At 36.9% G+C, this 25,841-nt stretch overlaps 1 protein-coding gene and 1 long non-coding RNA gene across 3 annotated transcripts in view; one reads left to right on the top strand and one right to left on the bottom strand.

Moving 5' to 3' along the window:
* The window catches only part of FHL1 (four and a half LIM domains 1), a 46,427-nt gene that overhangs the window by 9,577 nt on the left and 11,009 nt on the right, over positions 1–25,841 (bottom strand). Inside the window, exons 1-2 of one of the 2 annotated variants that reach the window (XM_072431209.1) lie at positions 6,953–7,108; positions 785–966 (exon numbers count right to left, since the gene is read on the bottom strand). In XM_072431209.1, coding sequence (XP_072287310.1) covers positions 785–966; positions 6,953–7,049 — 279 coding nt within the window. In that variant the 5' untranslated portion in view covers positions 7,050–7,108. Of the gene's footprint in view, positions 1–784; positions 967–6,952; positions 7,109–25,841 lie in introns of those variants that run through there. The other variant, XM_072431210.1, reaches the window with a different exon arrangement.
* Positions 2,977–25,841, top strand: part of LOC140344211 (uncharacterized) — a 72,762-nt gene continuing 49,897 nt past the window's right edge. Inside the window, exon 1 of the long non-coding RNA XR_011923513.1 lies at positions 2,977–3,220. This is a non-coding gene — a long non-coding RNA (uncharacterized lncRNA). The remainder of the gene's footprint in view (positions 3,221–25,841) is intronic.

Raw genomic sequence — 25,841 nt, 5'->3', positions numbered from 1 at the left:
TCGCCCTATCCCTATGAAATGCTATTTCATTTTCACAACTCACTGACACAAAATGCAAACATTATAGAACACATTGTCTGTTGGTGACCCTGACTCTAGTGGGATTTTTCCTGCACCAGGACCATTTGTCTAATATAGTCCTTAAAAAGAATATTTGTTTTGCATATATTTTATTTTTTATGGTCAAAGGCATGCAAGAATAATTATGTTTTCTGATTCAGATAAATTACAACTATTGCACACTAACAGATTGTACTCTGTATGTAGGAGCTACAACTGGTGCAGCAATAATGTCACCTTTTCATCCGTCATCACATGGCTTAATCTGAAGTTACAGTTAAACTTAATGGTATAAGGCAGGCTGCTACAGCTGTACAGTCTCTTGATATACCCCATAGTGCTCTGGGAATCCAGTAACATTTATAACATATTATTAGGTATAAATAGGTTGTATGTATAGGTAGTAAATCAGGAGGGCATTTTTTGAACAGGGCAGGTTTTTTTTCTGAAGACATCCCCCCCTATCAAGCCTCTGTCCTGCACAGAACGAGCAGGGAAGCCCTGTTTGTATCTAGGAGTCCTCCGTATGTTGGATGTCCTTAACACAGGGACTACCTGTATTTATATGGCAAGTAAAACAGTTCAAAGTCCTTCATTCAGTGATTCTAAAGGCCCTCTGACTTGTTCCTCTGTCTAAAGTTGCCAAATCTAAATGTAGGTGTGATTGCTGTGGAATTTTCATTCCATTTAATTTACTTTAAATTATTTTTTTTTAGCACCTTACCTTAGTATCAACTCCAATAGGTTTCCTGCACTCGGCACAAGTGTTGGCAACGATCTTATCAAAGCATTTCACACAGCATTTGTGTCCATCCTTCTCAACATACTTCTTGCCTTGCAGAGGGGCTCTGCAGTAGTGGCAGTCAAGACGGTCAGACATTGTGCCCACAGCGTAGTGGCGGGGACCTAAGAAATAAAAAAGAATGAAAGTTCAATAATTAGCTCTTTCCCCATCTGCAAAGTTTTTCACAGATTGCCTCTAATTTGCTGTTACAGGTACATAGTGATTTAATTAAATGCTTAGGAATACACATACCATCCAATCCGTCCCACTTTATTAATCAAACTTTTCTTCAGGCTGTTCAAAATTACTTACATAAATACATCCAGTTACCTTTACCTTAGTTTGCCAAGAAAAAAAGTTAAAAAAAAGGACATTATACCTTCATCTGTTTTGTGCAAAATTCAACAGTGTATTGGCAAGTTCATCTGGGGTTAAGATTGCTCAAATATTCCCTATAGGACATTGACTATTTTAAAATCTGTTCCTATCACATTATCAGACATCCCTGCTAAGTTGGGTATCTCTTGAGGGGTCCCTGGCTTTTATGTAAAGATATCCCACTGATAACTTAGGCTCTTCTGGGGTTTAGGATCTACAGCTGAGCCAATTGATCCAGGCTCCTCACCCCTCCGATAATCCATAGGTTCCTTGTCTAGTGGATGGCAAACTGCCTTTTCTAGCCGTCCTTCAGGCATCCAAACCAGATACTCTCTTGGTTTAGTTACTATCAGGTCTTATCCTTTCCTGCCTCCTTTGCGGATAATAGAGAATATTATCTCATCCGGCTAAGCCTTTTGAAAAATTGTTGATTTAACGCTTCTGCCTACAACAGGTCGTCATGTACTGAAAATCTATACACACTGCAATACTGCATCCAATACCTTACTTTAAAATTGACATAAGGCCGATCAATAAAAATCTCATATACCCTGCCAATCCAAGTGTGGATTGAAAATTATTAAAATCCGTGTTTGAAATGACATTAATTAAATACTCAATGGTTCTGCCATGAAAGTCCTTGTTCAGGCACTTCCTATATAGAGATGACAACTGTCTCACAAGTCTTCCGGCATTGACACCGTTACAAAGGAGCTTAGTTGAGCGTTTAGCTCACTTCACAAGAAAGACATTATTATAATTATTATTGTAGTGCAGAAGAAAACCTGAATATACTGTAGCAGTTTCTGCAGAACTGTTGGCCAGTAATAAGGGAATTTATGGCAATGGGTTTAACGAGTCACTGAAAAGACTGAACAGCCAAACATTATGGAATATAAAGTGGTCAGTGGGAAGGATCACTGTTTGGGTTTCTTGATTTGTTATGAAGTGTTTATCAATGATGATTCACCAGTTAAGTATACTGCTAATGAAACATGCTAAAAGAACATTCAAATATTGGGCCAAAGACAACAGTGGCAGCAGCAAGAATGAATCTCCAGCTGAAGATTGACCTTATAAAGGCTTATAAATACCATTGAATAAAACACTGAATTCCCTTGTTCCATGTACTTTAGGCTTGTCCTCGTTGGGGTTTTTTTTGCAAATACATCATGTCAGCTCAGCACCCCCTGGGGTGACGTTCAATTTGATCCCAGTACAAAATGAAATTTATCCCACTGAATTGTATAAGGAACTAGTCTAGAAGAAGCAAAGATCTGTCGGAAGCTGCAAAAAACCAAAACCTTGCTATATTTCCTAATACAAAATATTTACATGCAAGGATTTAGTTTACCGATTGTAGAACTCTGCTGCTCTTACTGCCAAAAATCTTTTATCTGCAAGGTGTGTATATAAAAAACAAACAACTTTCAATTATTTATCAAATTTATATTATTATTTATTTAATATTTATCAAACACAATATTGTTGCATATCTAATTTCTGCTCTTCCAAGGTAAGTGATGACTTTTTCAATCTGAAAATTATTATTTTGTGATTTACTGTTTTGTGTTATTTAAGACTGATACACATTCATGCTTGTCATTTAAGAACCATATGATCTTATGTCAGGGTTGAATTTGTTTCCATAGCTTGTAAAATAGCTTCTTTTCAGCAGCTACTAAATAAAGTGACTGAAGTCATGAAATGCTGGCAGCTGCTATAAAGAAGAGGTTAAAAGATAAAAGGCTGGAAAGAGAGCGCATCCGTGACCTTTACTGATGTCAACAACAAACTGGCTGGATGGCATGACCTTGGCAACCTTCTCTTTTTGGATATGAGCTTAAAGCATCCTGAAGTTTGCCAAACGTTGCTTTGGTCACCGTACATTTATACAACATTTGTTGTCCAGTGCAGACTCAAAGTTGGCTGGGACATGGATCATCTCTCATCACCTCCCTAAACCCTGGAGGGGGGAGCAGGGATTCATCAGAAATGGTAAGTGCTAGCAGTCTGGCACACATGTGGAGAGTCATTACTGGGGATTACAGGGACCCAAAGCTTTATTTTACTGGGTCAGTCCTAGTTTATATGCCCTGTACTAAATTTACTGCTACATTACCACTGGACTGATCACTGACAAATATTGGAAGAACTAATTTAGGACAAGTGCGCAGACAAAAGTACTTGTAAAACACTAAATAATCACATCTGGGCAATATTGATATCATGTCCTTGCCAACTTTGCCCATTTTCAATATAGAGGAACAGTTTGTCCAGTGTTATAGCACAGACGAAAACTTAGACAACTTTATATGAAAAAAGGGAAGAAGGAGCACAGTACAATATTTGAAAAATTTAAGGGTCCAAGAGGATACGGCACAAAGCCCCCCGCCCCCCCACAAAAAAAAAACAGGAAGTGGTAGTAACAACCACATGTAATGCTGAGCCTCCATGACTGAACAAACTAAAATACAAAGAACGAAAGGGGCAGATAAGGGACAGAAAGGCTGTGGAGGGAAGGGTTGGATGATGCTGAATGTCCATTAGCCAGGAAATGAGGTGGCAGGTATGGTCAGCTACGCATAATGGGAAATGTGATTGGTTACTATAGAGCGGTGCTTTTAGTGATCACATTTCCCCTAAACTAAGAGCTTAGGGTATTTTTCGTCTATTTAACATTCACATCCATTTCTACAGAACCCACAAATCATTCTGGATTCCCCCAATCACTGGTTGTGAATCTTTATATAAAGCTAAATCGCACAGGTCAGATGCCGTTCATAGGATGATCTCACAAATAAAATGTTGCATGTTACAGAATATATACAAAGAAACATTGTGTACATAAATTCCTCTAGGATAAATGATGAAGACCATATGCTGTAAACACATTGGACAGTAATGGCTCTATAGCATGCTATTCATATATATGAGGAAAAGAAGAAAAGAAAGTACGGGCTTGTGAAAGGAAAAGTATAGTGTATTTAGGATATATTTGTCTTATTAAATGCATTGATAATAATCTGTTTAAGATTTAAATGAAACTTGGCATCATTCAGCCAATCAGCATTTAGCACCTAAAAAATATTATGTTTTAATAATATAAAATATTAAATCATTCATATAAAATCTCAGCTATAACTAAATTACATATTTTATAACCTGAACTGTTTTTATATGATATGAGTTGGTTGTAAGATTTATATTTTGTTGATAAATAAGTAGAAGGCAAAATTGAGGATTGTGGGGAAATTTTGTCCATTCCTGAATTTCAACACGGCCACAGACTTTTGTCCTGGAATTTATATATACTTTCTGGAATTAGTTTTCTTACTAGTGTGTGTGCAATACTTGTCATCTGCTCCATGCCCTCTTAGTCTAGATCTGAATGAATAATGGAACAAGATCTCCCTACCTAATGAACATTAAGAGAGTACTTTGAATCTCTTCCAGGTATCAAAGAGGAGAATTGTCCTGGTGTTGTCCACATCAACAAATCAAATGCTTTCACATTCCCCATCTACACTCCAAGGTGGTGGAATTGGAATGGTTGCCAAAGCCCACCCATTTTTTTAGGTTTTTATAGGCTTTGAGTTAGATTCTGGCAAAAGAAACAGTTCTTATATGAGACACCATATTACAAGGTCCACCATGTATCCAGTCCTTGGTTAATGTTTCCTTTCTAAGCAGGGGATAATACCAGTGGTCCAGAAAAACAATTCAAGGGCCAGCATCTCAGTCTGTTTCCTATATTCAGTTTGTTTGGACCGGGGCCGTTCCTATCTGCAGCCAGTACACTTAGATCCTTCTGCCTTCTTTATGTATTCTAACTGGAGACTCTGCCTTATAAAGAGCTGGCCAAATGCCTGGAAGTTTCTCCTTCAGTTCAGATGACACATATCTAGAAAGGAGCGACAGATGAATCACAGACAATATACAAGCAGGGCTGTCATTCTCTATGCTGAATGACACACTCCATGTATCTCTCCATTCCATATCTGAAGAATTTATATTGCAAAATATTAGATGATCTATGATCCAATGTGTGAGTAAATATGTTCATCTTCATTTGATTTCTGGTATCATCTATGCACCAGGTATAAATCCCATGGAGAACAGCTGTGGGCTGCTAATATTTTATAATACTCAAATAAACTCCATATTGATTATGTTTACACCTATCGCTCCTCAGAGCCTAAATAAATCCTGTCTTGTTGTTTCTATACAACCTCATATTCACATTTTACATCAAAAATGCCCTAAAAAACTGAACACAATTTTCTGTCACTTCACTGGTGTCAAATTGTTATTACTTAATCCAATCACTGCAAAACTTGCTGAATAAGCATTCATTTACAGGTAAGCTTCTCCCTGTGTTTGCATGGGTTTCCTCACACATTCTAAAACCATGCAGTTAGTTTAATTGGCTTCCCCCAAAATTGACCTTAGACTGTAATGAAGACATATAATTGAGGTAGGGACATTAGATTGTGAGCCCCATTAAGGGACAGCTAGTGACATGACTATGTACTTTGTACAGCGCTGCGTAATATGTTGGCGCTATAAAAATACTGTATTATAATAATAATTAGTTCACTTCTGAAAGGGTTTAGGGTTTTTTGCACAAAAATTAATTTAGACAAGGACCAAATACCATCAGCTCAAGTAGTATTTCCTACTGAAACCACATTCCGGCTGTCATCTTATCTATCCCGGGCAGCAGCTCTCCTTTTCCCAGCATCCTCAAAGAATAGCCCTAAACAATTTGTTTTACATCTGTAGCTAGGGAAATTTAGCTTTTTAAATAAATAGCAAATACTTTATTACCTGTGTATTTTAATAAAAAGAAAGTGATAAATAATATAAGAAGCTCATGTTCACATCCAAATACACAACTAAAGCTGCAGTAGCAGTAATGAGGGGAGTGAATGACAATGGTCATACAGCTACTACAGACATTCCTATATCATGTACCCACCAGCTGGATGCAGAACACATCACAAACAGCTGATTGCTTCTTCTATAATCTACCCAAAAAAAAGCTAAAATTTGTAAATATGACCTGAGCAACATAATACGCTCAGGCGTTCACCACTTCCGTTTAAAGTAGTTTAAAATTGCTGTTGAACAACTTGAAAACAATCTAATAATGGTTACATGCTGACTGCAAACAGAAAATATGCTTCTCCAATTTAACTCCATTAAAGGCAATAAAGCCACCGTGACAGATCTAATAAAATATATTCTTGCCAGTTATGCTGAATGAGAAAACATTTTACTAAATAACACTGCAGTACAAAAACAGGGAAATAAAACACAAAAAAGTGTCAAAGTTGTAATGATGTAACATATTGCTAACTTTTCTGGCTGTGAATAGGTGGGAAATGATAATGCAAAGTGCAATGTAAAAGGTTAAATCTTTTTATGTTGGTACATTCAATATTAATAAAATAACTGCACATTGTTCTATACAATGCCTTCACACATGTCGAAAATTTTGTATTAAACTTGTATGAAACTGTACAAAAATAACTATTTGCTGCAGTTTGACAGCTAAAAATCTATGCCCATCACAAACAGAGCTTGAGGAATACGCTTTATGAAGTTAACAAATAAAATAGAACTGAACAAAGCTGCATGAGAAAGATAAACTGTGCAAAAAAGAAAATATTGGGAAATCTAGCACTGTCCATATACACCGTCATCAATGCACAATGGATTATTTACCTGAGTGTCTTTCATAAGACATTGTGACAACAAGTAGTCCACCTAGACCAGTGAGAGATCTGTGCTTGGCTGACACAAGCCACTTGTTTGATAACATACATTATTTCTGGCAGCTATTAATAAGGAGTCACAGGCACATGTTCACACCCCTCTCCAGGGATTTCATGTTTAATCCTGCTTGAAAAGCAAGACCATTTTTGGTTATCTTTTAGGAGAAGAATGGGGTCCAAGAAAAAAAAAAACTGTACACATAAAATGCCCACACAACGACTCCAATTTCTAAATTAGCTCCAAAGCAAATGCGGTTGCACAGGAGTCTGCCCTAATGAAATCCAATACCTACACACAAAACATATACTGTGTGGGATCTCAGTGGAAAGTATAAGTCAGAAGTCACAAACATGGCATGCTTCCTGATACCCTGTTCACATATAGATATCATACAAGGGCAGGTAACGTTATAGCATATAAAAAACAAAACTTTTGTTTTTTAATAACGTAGAGAAGGGTTAAAAGCCACATCATGTATTTTTTTTGTTGTTGTTGTCTGCATCCCTTTGGGAATATGTCCCTTAACTTCCTGTCTAGATTATTTTTTTCACATTCTAACAGCTGTCTCCAGAACATTTAAAGACATCTCCATTTCTGTCCTGGTGACAACTAATACTTCTGTATTTTTCCTTTCTCTTTAATGACGGTGGTCACCAGGACAAAAAAAAAGTGAATCTCCCTTTTGCTTTCAGCAGCATCAAGTTTTGATGATCTGGTCAATTGCCATTTAAGAGATGGACACCACGTGTATGGGCACCAGACAGCCAAACTTTCTGACAGCAACCAATTCTGCTGGATATCTAGACCAAAAAACATTATATACACCACTTGCATTCCCCTACCTATTTCATAGGCACAAACTTGCATACTTCAAGGAGATCGAAATGTACAAGCCTATACCAAGGTCTAGGAAAAAATTGTGAAAGTTTTTTAATGTATATGGTCAGCCTTGTTTCAGGCAAGATTCTCTGACAATTGCAGCCTGGACATATTAAAAAAAAGACCTTTCCTACCAATGCCTAACATTAAGTTAACATATTTTAAAATAGTTTAAATGATTTTTAATATATGTATACATAGTATTAAAGTTTGATAAAAGATAAAGAATTCCCAGAGCACTAATGAGGCAGTGGGAGAGTAGTAATGTATAATGTTTTCCTTTTTCCAGTATTTATCTAATATTGCATGCTCATAGTTTGTATCCATTTGAAGCTTTACTTTAGACTCCATTGCTATGCTTCACAATAGCAATGGAAGAAAATCAAGCTGATGTGCTCTTCTAGTGGTCAATGTCTACTAGCCGATGCCTAAAGGTAATTTAAGTATGTTATTATGCCACAATTCGCTAATAGGTATTTTCAGAGCAACTAAACCGCCATGTTGTTGCATAAGTTAGGGCAGCACTCTTAGCAATTGAGGAAAACCAGCCTTGGCAAACCCAAAACAGATTATTTATCCACAAAGATATATTCAGGGAATGGCTAGGAGTTCCTAGGAATGCATCCATACATACAACTGTATTGCCAAACCTGATAACAACATGGTCTAGTAAGAGTTTCAAATAAATCTTAAAGCTATTCCAAAAGATTTACATAGCATGTATTGGAGATTTTGCATGATACAGCTGACCAATACAAAGTATTACTACATGTTTTTTGTGCAGCTACTCCATAGGAAGCCACTGGATGTTTTACTGGTGTTACTCAAATAATGAAATAACTGTTTTGGGTGGATGGCCCCTGTAATGGGGAATTCTCCTACTCTGGTTTTTATTAAAATGGTAATGTGGAACAAAGCACCCTGTGACCATGCCTTTTGTTTTGCTGCAGCATTGTGTCAATGGCACATCCTCATAGTTCACTGTCCCGGGTGTGTCAACTATCCAGATGGTTCTGTTACAAAAGCCATTACATCAGCATATCTAGGGTCAGATACAATAATAATAAGGGTCCAATGTCAAGAACAATGATATATGTTATCCACTTGCTACAGGATTACAATTTCCATTACATGATTCCTTCCAAAGTTAATTACAGATTTTTGCACATCTGTTCTGATCTCATTTGAAACTAAATTCGCCAACTGAGCTCAAATTACATTCCACTGCAGTAAAGGAATATAAAACATGAATATAAGTGGGTAGGTATACCTTTGTCCTGGGACTTTGTTTTGTCCCGCTGTTTTGAATAATTGTTTTGCACAGTTCAATGAAAATTAATAGATAGTCAAAAACATTTTAAAAATGTAAGGGCTAAAATGAAGCTATTTATCTTTCTTTTTGGATGTTGTTTATTCTTTTTGTACCTCATTTGTTTAAATACACTTGTTAATTGTACACAGTCTGATTTCTATGCGGTGTATGTATCTTCTTTTATTTTTCTTTATTTCTGTACTCTTATCTTGCCTTCAATAAAAATATATTTAAAAAAAACAAACAAAAAAAAAATTAACCTGTGTACACAAAATGTGCATTAAGTAAAATGTTGTACAGCTTTTTCAACTTTTTGTAAGAATATATCCAATTATTTCCTCACCAACTTTTTTCATTTGGAAAACAAAGAGAAGACATTCACCAGCAAAAATTAATCAGGGCCCAATATTGCTTTCCTCAAGACATTTTAGAAAATAAAGTGTCAGAATAAATAGACAAAGCAATACTTGTCAAACCCAAGGCATGTCAAATGGCATGCTACATTTTTTAGATGTTGACTTTTCTTTTGGACACCATTTAGGATGTCAGGGTAATCTCTGCCTAACTCAGGGTGGAACTACAGACATTCCATTTGATAGACATTTGGTCTTTGTTCATCTATAGGATAGGGATTATACTTCCAGATCATTAGTATTCTCATATTGACATTTTTTTCCTCCAGCATAAAGGCAGCGGAAGCATCTATTGGGATTTTTTTATTATCTTACCATGTACCACTTCACATGACTATTTTACAGAGATGGGTTCCAGGCCAGACACTTTGAGACTTAAAGAGACCTTTTAAGATTTTCCATTCCACAGAGACTCTTCCTTATATTCGTTCAGGCTGTCTCTCATGAATGCTTTTTTCAGGGAATCAGACATGCTCCTCCTTACACAATCTACACTATATGAAATATTTGTTCCATCCCTCGAGTAGCAAAATATTATTTATTGATCATTACTAGCAATGCATAGGCTTCTGACACTCTGGGTTTCCAGCTCACATTTGCTGGCAATGTTGCAAGACTTTTCTGCCACTTTAACAAAAAGTAAAAAAAAGTGTTTACAATTAGTTGTGCACAAGTTCTAACCTTAGCAGTTTAAAAGGTAATACAAGAACAAAAATGAGAGAAAAACATCCTGGAGGTAATACAATCGTACCGTCAACATTCTATAAACATGAAGGAACATTTACAGTGTTTTACACATATGAGTTTGCCAGGTCTGTCTTGGACTGGTCTCTGGGGATTTGTACATCACGCACCATGGCAGAGTAAGGAGTAAAGCAAAATGACTGCCTGGATTGTGGGGTGAGTGGACATGATTGTTGTGTATGTGTGCACACAACCTAAAAGTAATAAACATCTTAAATAATGACAATATGGATTAAACCATAAACATAAATAGCATGGGTGCAATCAGCAGCCAAATTACAGTATGAAGAGATTTAGTATTGATGGCTTTTAACTGGGACAGAAAGTGTTCAGAAGTAAAATGCCAGAGCTATTGAAGAGCTGTGAGTCAGCATTCTGACATTAAACCTGCATGCCAGGATGAAAACATTGGCTAGAGCTAAGCACTACGGATGAACAAGTGCCATGGGAATGCAGTGGGCAGCTGTGTGCTCTATGTTGACATGCATTTACATCGGCTACAACACTGCAATAAAGCTGATCTTCAGGCAAATGTTAAACACCTTCTTGTGCCTGATCTTAGCCTTTTAAAAAGGACCACTGTCCAGTAGTGGGGTTCTTCCAAGACCCCAAAGAGGAAAAGTTAGCAATGACATTAGTGCATGTTAGTAAGCATGAACCCATAGACCTGCTAAGTCCATTCTGCAATGAAACAAACTGACCTACCCGTTTGCTATTATTTGCACTGGAGTTACCACATTCTGGCCTGGCCAATCAAGATGAGTGAAAAACTGAACCTAGAAGAGTGGGAGAAGATGTAGGCACTGACGATGCAGCAAGGAGAGTTTAGTTCCACTTTAACCCCTGTGAAATCACAATAGAGGCAGTAGTGCTCTTCAGGTCACCAAAGATGTCATTCCTGCCCAGCCAATCAAGATTGCTGAAGATCACAACTAGGAAGAAAAAGGTGGTGGTGGTGGAAGTAGTAGTGGTCCCCCCCAACCTCCAATGAATCAGAGATCAGTAAATATAGCAGGGTTTAGTTTCGCTTTACATCCTTAGAACCATACCTGCATAACACTCAATGCTTATGTCAATAGGTTGGGGAAATATTTGATCTTGGGAAAACCCAAAATCTTAAAAAAAAAAAAAAAAAAAAAAAGCATTTGGATTTTGTATAGAATACTTGCAGCACAATAGTTGTGATTCATGAAAGGAAATGTATATTTGGCATTTTGGAAACAACTTAATTGCACTGTCTAGGAACCAAGAAATTGCCAAAACTGCATTTACAATGGTAATTTGATTTACAGATTTTAAAACTGTGAATTCATAGAGTAAGGTCCATAAATTTTTGGACATAGACAATTTTTTTACTTTTGGTTCTGTACATACTACAATTAATTTTAAATTACAACTCAGAAGCAGTTGAACTTCAGACTTTAAGCTTTAATTCAGTGTGTTGAACAAGATTTCATAAAAATGTGAGGAACTAAAGCCTTTTTTTACACAATCACTTCATTTCAGGGGCTCAAAAGTAATTGGACAATTGACTCAAAAGGAGTTAGATAAAAGGCCTGGAGTTGATTTGAAGGGGGGGGGTTGCTTGTATGTGGAAGATTTTGACAACATGTGGTCAAAGGAGCTCTCCATGCAGATGAAACAAGCCATCCTTAAGCTGCAAAATCAAAAAAAAAAACATCCGAGAAATTGCTACAATATTAGGAGTGGCAAAATCTACAGTTTGGTACATCATGGGAAAGAAACAAAGCACTGGTGAACTCAGCAATGCCAAAAGACCTGGACGTCCACGGAAGACAACAGTGGTGGATGATCGCAGAATCATTTTCATGGTGAGGAGGAACCCCTTCACAACAGCCAACCAAGTGAACAACACTCTCCAGGAAGTAGGCGTATCGATATCCAAGTCTACCATAAAGAGAAGACTGCATGAAAGTAAATACAGAGGGTGCACTGCAAGGTGCAAGCCACTCATAAGCCTCAAGAATAGAAAGGCTAGATTGGATTTGGCTCAAAAACATCTAAAAATACCAGAACAGTTCTGGAAAAACATTCTTTGAACAGATGAAACCAAGATCAACCTTTTACCAGAATAATGGCAAGAAAAAAATATTGAGAAGGCGTGGAACAGCTCATGATCCAAAGCATAGCACATCATCTGTAAAACATGGCGGAGGCAGTGTGATGACTTGGGCGTGCATGGCTGCCATGGCACTGGGACACTAGTGTTTATCCATGATGTGACACAGGACAGAAGCAGCCGAATGAATTCTGAGGTGTTCAGAGACATACTGTCTGCTCAAATCCAGCTAAATGCAGTCACATTGATTTGGGAGGTGTTTCATAATACAGATGGACAATGACCCAAAACATACAGCCAAAGCAACCCAGGAGTTTAATAAAGCAAAAAAGTGGAATATTCTTGAATGGCCAAGTCAGTCACCTGATCTGAACCCAATTGAGCATGCATTTCACTTGTTGAAGACTATACTTCGGACAGAAAGGCCCAAAAACAAACAGCAACTGAAAGCCGCTGCAGTAAAGGCCTGGCAGAGCATTAAAAAGCAGGAAACCCAGCATCTGGTGATGTCCATGAGTTCAAGACTACAGGCTGTCATTGCCAGCAAAGGGTTTTCAACCAAGTCTTAGAAATGAACATTTTATTTTCAGCTTTTTAAATTTGTGCAATTACTTTTGAGTCCCTAAAATGAAGTGATTGAGTTAACAAAAGCCTTTAGTTCCTCACATTTTTATGCAATTTTTTTGTTCAACCCACTGAATTAAAGCTGAATGTCTGCAGGTCAACTGCATCTGTGTTGTTTCTCTTAAAAAAAATTGTGGGAATGTACAGAACCAAAAGTAGAAAAAAGTTGTCTGTCGAAATATTTATGGACCTAACTGTGTATTGTTTTCACATACTCATGACTACTCATTATGGATTAGTATAATTTAGATTAAAGCAATGAAATAAAACATCCATGTAAGAATGTCAAAGGTAAAAATCCACATAAATGAAAGCTGATCCCCATCAATGATCACTGGAGTGATCACTTCCACTTTGTTTCATAAACAACTACACTCATAAAAACATGAGCCCATGGAATGGGAGGTTGAAATCCAATCACTAATATCTTATATCAGCATATAAATCAATCTCTGGACAAAAACATCACCACCATCTCTCTACTAACCCCACCTTGCAAACCCACGCTGCAAGTTTGTTTTTCTTACTTTGTAAAGCAGGATGTACTTACCTAGATCAAAAGGAGAGAAGGCTCGGGACTAGGGCATCACATGACCAGTTTTAGGGGTGTGAAACATGCATTTAAATAGGTCGGGTTTTTTTTGCCAGCAATGAATTTCATTGTTTGAATGTTCAATTTCATTCTGCTATATGACAACAATGCTCTGTTCTACCTCCCATTTGTACTCCCCCCCCCCAATTATCCTGTTATACTGGCTTCCAAAAGAGACTGACTTGTTTGAGCACACATCATGGGGGCATGGTCCGCCATTGTCACCCAGAGGAGACCCACTACTGCCCATACAAGACTAAGTGCATGTAGAAGAGTAGCATCTGAATAGACTGAAGGAGATCAGAAGCAATAAAATGCAACAAAAAGGATAAATGTAAACTGTTTATGATACACAATTCATCTACTTTAGTCTCGGTAAAAAATTCAGGCAATGAGCTGCATCTTTTCACTTCCCAACATAATTGCCAAAATGTAATTGCATCAACCCATTTTATATACTGACACATACCAGTCTTTAGTTGTGGTGGATGTATCAGGTGTCTATTTTCAGTCTTTTTTCATCTAATGGTGACTTGCGAGAAACACACACCATGTCCAAGGGTGACAATTCTCACTTTATCTGTTCTCCATCTTCTTACTAACACAGGGATAGGTACTCTGTGATGCACTTAAATAAGCGAATTGGTCAGGGCTGTAATTACTATTTTATATTTGGATATAGTAGACTGCACAGAAAGCTATGGGCTCACTGAATTTCTAGCAGGTTCCAAACAGATTTGTTCCCCACTTATTAAGCAGAGATACCCAAATATTGTAACTGTATATTTACTAGACCAAAAGGTAGCAAAGAGAAGATCATTGTTAAAGTTTGTCTACACATTGAGTCTTATTACATCCACGGACATTGGATAACTCCCGATCCGGAGGGTCATTGGCAATACCCAGAAGAAGCACCCTTTCAAAGGGAGTAGTGATTGAACATATTGGAACAACATTCCAATCACTGCAGTTTTCTGTTTGATAAATGATTGTAAGATAGATCAGCAGGAGTTCCCTCCTCTGCCCACTGTCCTTATCTGCAGAATGCATTCACATGACCATCCCTCAAGGTCTACGGAAGCAGTCATTGTTTTTTCAGGGTGTGTTCACCTGATCTTATAGTAAAGGCCTAATGTTAGATGTACAGCCTGGTCATAGTGAAAGTTTAAACAGCAATCACAAAAAAAATAATGTATAATGTCAGCTGCATTGAGCTGTGTACAGTTAACTATGAATTTTTTTTACAGTTTTCTTTTGTTGAATCAGAAATTGCTGTAAATAATGTTTTGCAAAATCCTTTTCAAAAGCATATAATGAAGTGTCAGTCTTTTTACTGCAAAATACTTTGGTTAAGGTTGATTTAATTACGATCCCCACTGTACTAAGCTTAGTAGTAACCTACAGAAAAAAAGCAATGCAAGACAGGACAATTTTGTTTATTCCGTACATAATTGGTAAGTAAACAGAAGAAGCAATTCTGCATGGGCTTATTGATTTTGTGGATCCACAGACAGCTGCACCTTCCACAACCTTAAGAACGCTTTAGGCCCCAGTAAAAAGATGGAAAAATCTATTCAGGCATGTTTTTTTCACTTCGGGCATATAAAACTCTGCTTTCAGGACCAAATATGGGGATTTATACTGGTCTTCCAATTCTGCTCTCAAATGATGAATCAACTTTGTTTAATTTGGGTCTGATTTTGGTTGCCAAGCCTCTCATGAAAATATCTTTGTAATGCTAAGGGACTTTTTCTTTCAGATTTTATAGAAGGATATGAATTGTTAACGCACAGCATTAAGGTTGTTAAAAAAGAAAAAAAGATCGGACAATTTGTGTAATCATACAGTATATTTTAAAAGAGAAACAACCTTACACCAAAGTGTTTTTCCAGGAGCATGTTACCTTTCTCTCCCTGCTGGATTAACATGAACATAATAACATAAACAGATATTCTTTACACCTTACAGTGGTTTTAAATGGCCAGTCCTAAACAAAAGTCCTCCCTGCTAATGGAAAAATATCAGAAAATGTTACCAGTTTATCATCTATATAACACTTTCTCTTCTTCTTCTCTTCTTTAAAGTAAGCCTACCACATCATTTAGCATGATGCATAGGTGAAGAATATTTTCAATATAAACCACTTGTAAAATGATCAGTAGATCTAGGCAGCTGAAAAAAAAAATGCAGCATTTTTGTACTTTGGCCATGCTCCCTATCATCTTTAATGTCATGGGTGATCTCATCGACCATTAGAAAAAGTCAGGATTTATTTATCTGTGCAGTTTTCACTAAAGGTTACCCATGGGTTTCAATGTCTAGGTTAGTGACAGATTTTGCTTTGTGATGGATAGAGGAATAATGGCTTAATCTTATCCAGCAGTACTAAATAGACATTGAAATAATCCAGTATGATTCCATTTTACTTTAATCTTGAATACAGAAAGCCTTAAAATTGCTATTCGCGGAAATGGCCAAATTTATGACTCTTAAAAGGTCATCTGAAAAGTCAAGTGCTGTTGTCTGCCAGTTAAAACTAATTGCACTTAGCCACAATACAATACTTTCTTAGAACACAGTGTATTATAATTTATGAGTATTAGTATTTTGCACAACTTTCCTTCTTTTTATGGTTAACCCCACTAGTGGTATTCCCGAGTGTGGCTCGGGGTAGCCAACACCAAGAATAAAAAAACACTTACCTGGTCCCATCCGCATCCTCCAGCATTCTGCTCATTTGTGCCCGTCCTCGGGTTCAGTCCTGTGCCTTCACTCTTCTGCCGGCCAGTGTAAGGAGTTCCCGGTGAAATTCATATTATTTTGTATTGGATTCAATACAAAATAACTGTATTGAATCTAATACAAAGTAATCAATATATAACATACATAGTTTAATTATATACAATATATATGTTACTGTACAGTTTTATTACAGGTTTCAGTATTTTTATGCACCGTTGTTTTCATAGATTTTTGTGGTTTTTTTTTTATTTATAGCTGTATCGCTTTTTGCATAAAAGTATGAACAGAATAATGCCGGGGGGGGGGGGTCAAATAATGCAAAATGCAAGATATAGGAGGCTGTTGGGGTGGTGCAAAAATACTACTTCCTGCTGGCCCTATTCCAACAAACAAAGGCCACTTCTAGTCATTTCCTAACTCCCCAGCTCCTCTCAGGCACCATATCCAGTTGTGGAGGTCCAGCAATCTACAGCTGCAGATGTGCCTATGATCGCTAGTCTCCAGACATTTATGTCATTGCTTGCAGACCTCAGCGCCTAATAGGGACATGGACATCCAAAAGATCATCTTAGTTCTTGTTTAAGATAAATATTTGAGGAGCCTAAAGTTCTACCTGCTGGCTAGTGTTGTATATAATGAATATTCATATGACTTATTTTTAGGGTTACTCAACTAAAACTTGACCATAGTAGGTAATATTGTGAACAGATGATTTAAATTAACATTCTAACCTTTTACTAAATCAGCCCCAAGAGCTGATAAAAAGGTTACATGTTGGATAAAACCTGAGGACTAAGCGGAAATGTGTCCAATAAATCCAACAGGAATCTTCCTTCAAATTGCAAAAATATACTAGCCAAACGTCATCTAACCTCTGATTACTATTGGCATCAGCTTGTTGCTTCTACTTACTAAACTATAAATAATTTTTAATCCTTACAAATAAAAACTGTCACATGTAGACCCACCAACAGATTGATGTGTGTGTGATTCTCATGTGTAATTCAAAATCCTGAGACCTATCCATACATGAGCAGTTAACATATAGCTTCTCAGCCTGTTTATCACAAGGGCTGCAACTATCACAGTGACCTTCTCATTATCTGGTAGGATTAAGCAAAGAACTCTGCATTGTTGGCAGCATGAGATCATGCCTTATTTCTGCTGCTGCATTAATGTGACTTTCCATCTGTACAAGCCTGCCACTGAATCATAAACTAAACTAACACACAGGCAGCTTTTCTTTAAATAAGAAATGACTGGTGATATTAATTACTCATATTCAAGTGGCATTTTGGGTCATGGTGTTGACTGCATTTTTATGCAATCACTTCTAAGGCGTAATACATATCCAATTCTTGTTTTGGGGATTAGATACACTTCAAAAAGAGTGAGGTGTGGTGGCACAGATCGTCCAGCAGTCCCACTAAATCCTAGGTTCTAATCCTGGCCAGGACAATTCCTGCAAGGAGATAATATTTTCTCCCAGTTTTTGTGTATTTCCTTTTGGGCACTTCCTGGGTTTTTCTCCAAAAGCACAGTTTGGGTAATTGGTTTCCCCAGAAATTGTTCTTTGTACGTGTGGAAAATAAGCTGCAAAACATCTAGATAACTAAATCTTTAATATCTAGTTGCTGCCCAAATGAAAATGTTCCTTTCCAACTCTGGATCCCGCACAATGACAGGTTAAGTAGCCTGTGGGTTGGGGAATGGAGGCTGTGGTAATTGGAAGACTCCCTTATTAGAGTACAATACAGATCACTCAGCAAAGTTAAAGCGGACCTAAACTAAAATTTTGATCTTTCATAAAAGGGTAGACAAATCTTATATAAAAAAAATTACCTTTAGTTAATATTTTATTATTATTGCCACGGAGGGCTTCCTGAGAATCCCACATCATGCATGTGCACCCAATGTCTGGCATGTGCAGAACAAGATTTTTCTTCAATGGGGACACATGCGCAGTGAGATTGGCACTTTTCTGCACCCCCACCCCCCATCTGCCGCAGACTACATCATCCAATCTCGCGCCTGCGTAGTGTGAGATCTGATGACGTAGGCAGAAGGTGGAAGAAGGGCATAGAAGATGGCAGCGCCTGGTGCTTCCTCCATGCTAGAACGAAGGAGGATTTCAGGACAACGCCTAACCCGATCCAGGAAACCTCTGGAGAGATCGACGGATCTATAAAAGTAAAGTGGAGCGAGTTACTTTTGTTTTTTTAGTTTTCTTCCGCTTTAAGGAACAATCTGCAGCTTGATCTGCTTTAAATAGAGATTTAGAAGAAGGGATTGACTGATCCTAACAAATAACATACAAAGACAGGTTGAGGACCAAAAGGCATGAAGAAATATGCTGGACAATATGCTGGATTGTACACTCAAATTTTTTCCCATGTGTCTCTGTAGTTCTTCTGTCATATATTTTATTTTTGTGAGGTTAATTATAACATGCCACAGTTAAGTTGTTCCTTCTTATGTCTCCATCGACTGGCATTGCAAACTTCCAACCTGAATGTCATGGTACATACTCTATATTATTAATGGTATTTGAGATTCCTCCTGGCATCTTGCATATTTTATTTTTGTGGTATCTACTCTATTGCATTTAGTGGTTTTTGTACACTTTTCTAATGTCCTTGTGATGTCCTATCCAAAACCTAAACTCGGGACTTAAGCCAAGCTTAAGCGCTTCCAATACATTTCTTTGGGCAAAAAGTTGAAGAAAAATGAAAACCTATAATAACTAGAATTAATTGAAAGCAGCTTCTGCAAGCTGAAGCTTATTATTTAGTTTGCAGAATGGGGAAATATTGCCTTGTGAAGGATACAAATCTGTAGCTGTTTGCAAGTTGGGTAAATGATAATCTGTTTGGTGCTACACAATCTGCCAAAAACTGGAAGGTCCAGCCCCGGTCCCAGACAGTATTTGGTAAACCAATAAAGAACTTCACCAGTACCAGCCAGGTCACATAGGGTGCATACCCTATTATTTGTGCCTTAAAGAGCAAATATATCACAATTACCATGATAAATACAAATATGTGTACACCCAGCAAGGACATGTGCAAGGACATGTGTACAGGACAAATATAAAAATTTTGATAACTCACAAAATAGGGGCATGTGACAATTATGCACCCTTCTTCATGACCACATGCCATTTTAGACCAGTCTTTCAACTCAGTCTATATGCATTCTTGTAGGCTCCTATTCATTATTTTGGTCATTATTTGCGTCTGCTGTCCCCTTCTCCTTTTGATCCCAGAATTCAAATCTTCACCAGTAATTGACGTGACCAGAATTCTTTATTTTTAGTTTTCCATGTCAGTCCTTCCATCAGGGCTCATGTTCTTGGGACCTGGGAATTTTCAACTTGCTCTTTTTGTACAACAATCCAAATGCTTCAAATTTCAAGTGTACAGACTAAGGGCTATTTCCGACCTGCCGTTCCAACTCTTTAAATTTAAGTGAAAAGGAATGGTTGGAGACCATTTTTTGCACATGGATGTAGCCACAGATGATGTCAGTGCAGTTACAAAAAGTGGCAAGTTGCAGATTGTTTGCCTTGATTGTGTGCAAATCTGGTTATCCACACTGCAGTTCGCCAGTAGCACGGTTTTGCACCACGTGTCTCAAGAAGCCCTAACAATCCATCCACTTACTACCAGGAAGGCAATGGGTATGAAAATAAAAACCTTTGTGGAAATATCAATGCCGATTGACCTTTTGAGCATCAATATTTTAACAACTGTCATTGCTACAGTCTCCAAACATACACAGGAGCTTAAGAAATTTGTATTTTGTCTATTAGCACAGACCAGATAAGGCTATCCAAAAAATGTTTACTTTCCTAAATATACATGTAAACTCTGAATGAATTTTATCTAGTTTGTTAAATACAGTCTAGTTTTTCTTCTATGTTGCACCTCCGGGTTTATGATCTCCTGCAGCTATACAGCCAGTTTCTGAGCTCAGAATGGCCACTCGTAGCTTCCATTGGCTGAGTGTATAAAAATGATCAGGCAGAAGAATATTTGGAAGATGGGGACAGAGAAGGTTGTATGAAATCAAAGAACCTCATCACCTGGTATTATTTTAATTAAAGCTACAGAATAAAAAAAAACCACAATGACGTTTAAAAATATCTTAACTTTTTCACCTGTCAGAAGTTAGTGTATCACAGGATTTAGCTTTACAAAATATCTTCAGCTTCTAGCCTGCTGTTTAACAAGATACTTAGAAATGTACAATTAACAGCTCAGTATATAAGTGGACAAAAAATGTGAACCACATGTAACAACTGGGCTACTATGGATCAGGACTTGACCTAGGTCACAATTTCTTTTCTTGCTAAATGTAGGTGGAACAGATATTTGGCGTTAAAATTCAAATTCCATTGAAGGAATACAAAAGTGCTTAAATTTGTCAGTCTGGAAATGCTCTGAAGACAAATTTAGAAAATTTAATTTACTCCTATGGTTCTATTCGGTATCCCCACTGACAAAAATTCTCCCCATATACATTCTTCCTTGCTTCAGTGTTTGTAGAGTAATGGGCCACACAGGGTATGGCATCACATAATTTCATGGTGCAAACTTCTTTTGACCTTTTCTTATGACCCTGACAATAGGAAAAATTATTATCATTAATAAACAGGATTTATATAGCGTCAACATATCACGCAGTACTGTACTTTAAATAGGGGTAGCAAATGACAGACGAATACAGACAGTGATACAGGAGAAGGAGAGGACCCTGCCCTGAAGTGCTTACAATCTAAGAGTTATTTAGGAGACAAAAGAAGACAGGTAGGCAAGTTTAAAAATATGGGTTTTGAGTGCCCTTTTAATGAGCAGAAAGTAGGAGCAAGCCAAATAGGACGAGGAAGACCATTCCAGAGAAATGGGGCAGCTCTAGAAAAGTCTTGGAGCCATGTGTGCGATGGTGTTATGAGTGAGGAAGTCATTAGTAGGTCATTGGAGGAGCGGAGAGAGCGGCTAGGGGAATATTTTTCTATCAGGTCAGAAATGTAGGTGGGACAAGAACTGTGCAGGGATTTGAAGGCAAAGCACAGGAGCTTGATTTTGATTCTAGAGGTGAAATGGAAAATCCAAGATAATTCAAGCTTCCTATTTTCCCCCTAAATGTTACCAAGTAACAATATAATATAATGTAACAATATATACAAGTAATGTTAACAAGCTACTCTCCTATGCTTACCTCTTAGAGGTTATCACTAGATTTTCCTGGATTGTGTTAAATGAAAACATGCAACATTATCAGGGAACCCCGGGTTCAACATTATTCACCACTGGATTTTTACTGCAGGCTTTTAGATCTTTAAATACCACCAGAATTCCCAAGCCTGTAGGCAGATCTTCCTGATCATTACTCCCTTCTCATCCATCCTGTCTCCATGCTCTCTTTATTCTACCTTCATTTTTATTCCTGTCCGATAATTTTATGCTGGGTCCATGTAAATAAAGAACAGTAATTTCTCAACTAATCATGTCAGACTATTGATCCATACAAAAAAATCCTGAATATTAACAAAAAACAGAGGTTGCATAGGTACAGCAAATCTATATTTCTGTATATTGTTGATATCCACAGACAATAGTCCTTTCCTTTCTATTCACCATGAGTTGTTTAGGATTCTGCAGTATTGTCTATTTCTTTTTTGTATGCTGTATACTTCTATTTAGTATTCGGTAAAAGGTTATTAAAAAAAAAAATGAAAAGTTTACTCTTTACTCTTTTAGCTGATTGATCAGTGTTACATTTTCTTTCACAAATGTAACACTCATATGATCATTTTAAGGACTAAAGTCAAAATATTATAAATAATTGTATAGAAGAAGTAAGCAGACAGCTGTAACACATAAAACTTGTATAATGGGAAGCTTTAGATTCCAAACAGTAAACATGATATTAAGGATTTCAAACGATGTTCAACTTTAAACACAATCGAATTATCTAAAAACACAAATTGTTTTTCAACTTGCTTTTGCCAGAACATGTAGTATTTAACACACACACACGTTTTATACACAATGTATTCTTTGTGAATTATGATTTGTACATCTTCTATCCCAGAATATATTGCAAGTTTTCAGCATAAAGTAAAAAAAAAAAAAAAAGATGATTTTATGAAATTCCTGACAAATCCTAAAATTAAAACAGACTACGGACAGTTTTTTCTATATACGTCTGAATGTTTCCTTGCCATAAATACATACTTTATGTGCACAATGGAACAATGCACAATAAGACTGTCTCCTTGGTTTTGTCCCTTGTGTGTCGCGGATAAAGAATACTATGCATTCTCTGGCACTGGCAGTTTATGTGGCACACCACAAATAGCCCTCTGCTATGAAAGCCCTGGCCTTTCATAAAAAACTTGTAATATATATTTTTGTTACCAGTATTTCCTGTATAAAAAAAAGCCTTGAAAATGAAAATCTTAACATGTGCTTATTGAAAAATTGTATACTTCAATATACATATTTATTGAAAATGGTCAAATCTGACACATTTCATAATATACAAACTTTATTTGGAGGCCACTGGACATTAAGTACCGTATATCAGAAGAGTGAAATGATGCCTGCAGATGAAAGAAAGTTTTGTGTAAATGAGTAAACATTTGTGTTGCAGTCTGATGGTTCATCGTCACCCTCTGCTGGATATATCAAGGAATACAGATACACGGGCAAGATGATTCTGTAAAAGTTACATGGATGAAAAAAACACTAGGAGGTATGTTTATCTCAAAAAATAATTGATGTATGGTGATTAAATAGGAGATCCAGAAGCCTTCTCAGTTTGATTTGTAATTATTTGAATTGTTTCCAAACGTATTAGTGTTACAGAAACTCTTTAAAAGGCAACATGATTTGTCTCTTATCAGTCTAGGGCCAAAATGTTCAGTATTGATGACCTGTCACTACTGAAGGGGGCTTGTGTTCAACCACTTTAAAAGATTTCTTACCAGTGGACGGGAAAGTTAAGAAATATAAATTGACCTGGAAGCACATTTCTGTAGTATGCAGGTAGTCCCCAGGTTAAGGACATCCAACATACGGACGACTCCTCGATAGGAACGGGGCTTCCCTGCTCACTGGTGTGCAGGATGAAGGCTTGATGGGGGGCGGTTTGCATGTCTTGCAGAAGAAAACTTTTGCTAAACACAGCTGAGGTTGTGGGTGATCTTAAGGACTGAACTCTTCTGCAACACCTTGTAACTAACTCCATTATGCCTAATATTATGTTGGGACAAACATCTGTCCTAATTGCATTTATTAAAATATTGTACCTGTTCTGACTTACTTTGAAAATCAACTTAAGAACAAACCTACAGTCCCCATCTCATTTGTATCCCGGGGACTACTTGTACTTCACTTGATGAAAGATAATTAGAGTTTAGTGTACAGTGCATCTGGAAAACATCTGGATTCAAGGATGTTATAATGTGATATCAATAACATTTAATTTTTTACACATCTTGATAAGTTGTGGAAAATACCTTTAAAAAAGTTCAGTACAAATGGAAAGTTTAGAAGAAAAAAATATATATTTGAAGTTCATAGTTGATAAAAGTGTTCCTTAATGGGTAGAAGATTATCCTTGGACACTTGACATTGCCACGGGGGATTTAGAATAGTAATTCTATAAAGGAAACTATGAACCTAAGTAAACCTATCATTAGACACCAATAAATATATAACATATGGGAGCTTTAATTAGTAGTTAAAGGGGGTTTTTGGCACACATTTTGACCTGTGTCTCCAGCATCCACTACAAATGTTCTGAAACCATTTGGGACCACAAACTCCACAGTCTTCTTGTGAAGTTGTGTTCATGGGGGCATATTAAGAATCATTCTGACATCAACTTAAAGAAGTCAATTAATATTAAATTTTAATTTTTTGTATTTACCACTTGCTGATAGTTGTTTATGTAGTCAAGTCAGTTCCCTATCACCTTAAATGTTTTGCAGTGAAGAAGCTGTCATTTGATCTGATAGCTATTCAGAACAAACATGCATTTTGGTTAATCGGAGAAGAAACAAACAAACCCCATGTATCAGTCAGACACAAACTGAACAGCTGCTGCTGGGCTTTCTGACTAGTAAGCCCAGTATGGTCTAGCTAAAACTGTATCATGAAAGCACCCCAAATTATATTTCTTTTTGTAATAAAATGACATTTTACTAGACAAATACAATAAATAACTCAATGGACAAATAACTTTTTAATCTGTATACACTATGCTAAAGAATAAAAATCAGTTTATGTAGACCAAGGGACCAATAAAAAGTGTTGAAGGTTGTAAACATGTGGCCCTACACTTTCAGGGAATCCAGCCAATACCAAGGGTTGGGCATCACTGACAAAACAAAAGCTTACTTACAGGAGAACAAAGGCTATTATGTTTTCTTGACATTATTCATTTCTTTTAAGTTTAATGGCTATAAAGGTCACTTGGCCCCAAATTTTATAAATCAGAATAACCGCTGGATGCAATAAGCTATATCCGAACCGTATCACAGTCACCTGTGCAGTATATGCAGCGTCGACAACCTTTCGGACCTCGCAGACAACTAAATTCATAATTTTAAATTCCACGGACCATTATTATGAATTTTTTTAAAAAGATAAATACATTTGTAAAATAATGATCTTCCTAATGGTGCCTGACGAGGACTGTACGGCCTCTGATTCATTGATCAGCTCATGGTTAAGTGAAGTATTACTATTGTTACTATTATCATTAGTTGTATTATATTTGGTATTACTAAAGAAATGCAAAATATCTGTTTACCTTTTCTCACTCATTATGGGTTTATTTCATTCAAATCTAAGACCAAACAAAAAATGATAGTTATCAAAGTCAAACTATTGGATGCCAATATACCAGTTAAAGAAAATACACATGCAAGGTCATACCTAAAAGAGCATCTGAGAAATAAAGATCATAAAACAATTGGATGAGAATCGGTATTCGTTGTAATGGTGTTGTAATGGTGGAAACATTACTAAAGCGTACGGCTCGGCAAAGGTTGCCTCATACAACACTACACGGACGTTACCCTGCGCCTCCCTTGTTTTTCGCTCTCTAGTACAGTTCGTGCAATTAGTGCAATATAAAGGCTAAAATTGACATTTTGAATGAAAGAAACATTTAGAATATTAATTTTGTTTTATTACTAATAAAACATAACAATTCTAAATAATGTTCAAATTTTTTGTGGACCACCAAAACTTTCTCGTGGACCACCAGTGGTGACCGCTGGTATATGGAACATTTTTTTCTCAAAGCATTGTTGACTGCTGGTTTGGAATTAAACATTACATCACATCAATGGCTCCCAGCTGTTGATATCATGAAGATCTTTCTAAATGGGAGTGTGCAAAGGAAAACATGCATTTTGTCTAAACGGCAGAGAACCG

This window comes from Pyxicephalus adspersus, chromosome Z (genome assembly GCF_032062135.1).
Source record: "Pyxicephalus adspersus chromosome Z, UCB_Pads_2.0, whole genome shotgun sequence".
NCBI lineage: Eukaryota > Metazoa > Chordata > Amphibia > Anura > Pyxicephalidae > Pyxicephalus > Pyxicephalus adspersus.
The sequence above is the reverse complement of the archived record's forward strand: the minus strand, read 5'-3'. Positions and strand labels throughout refer to the sequence as shown.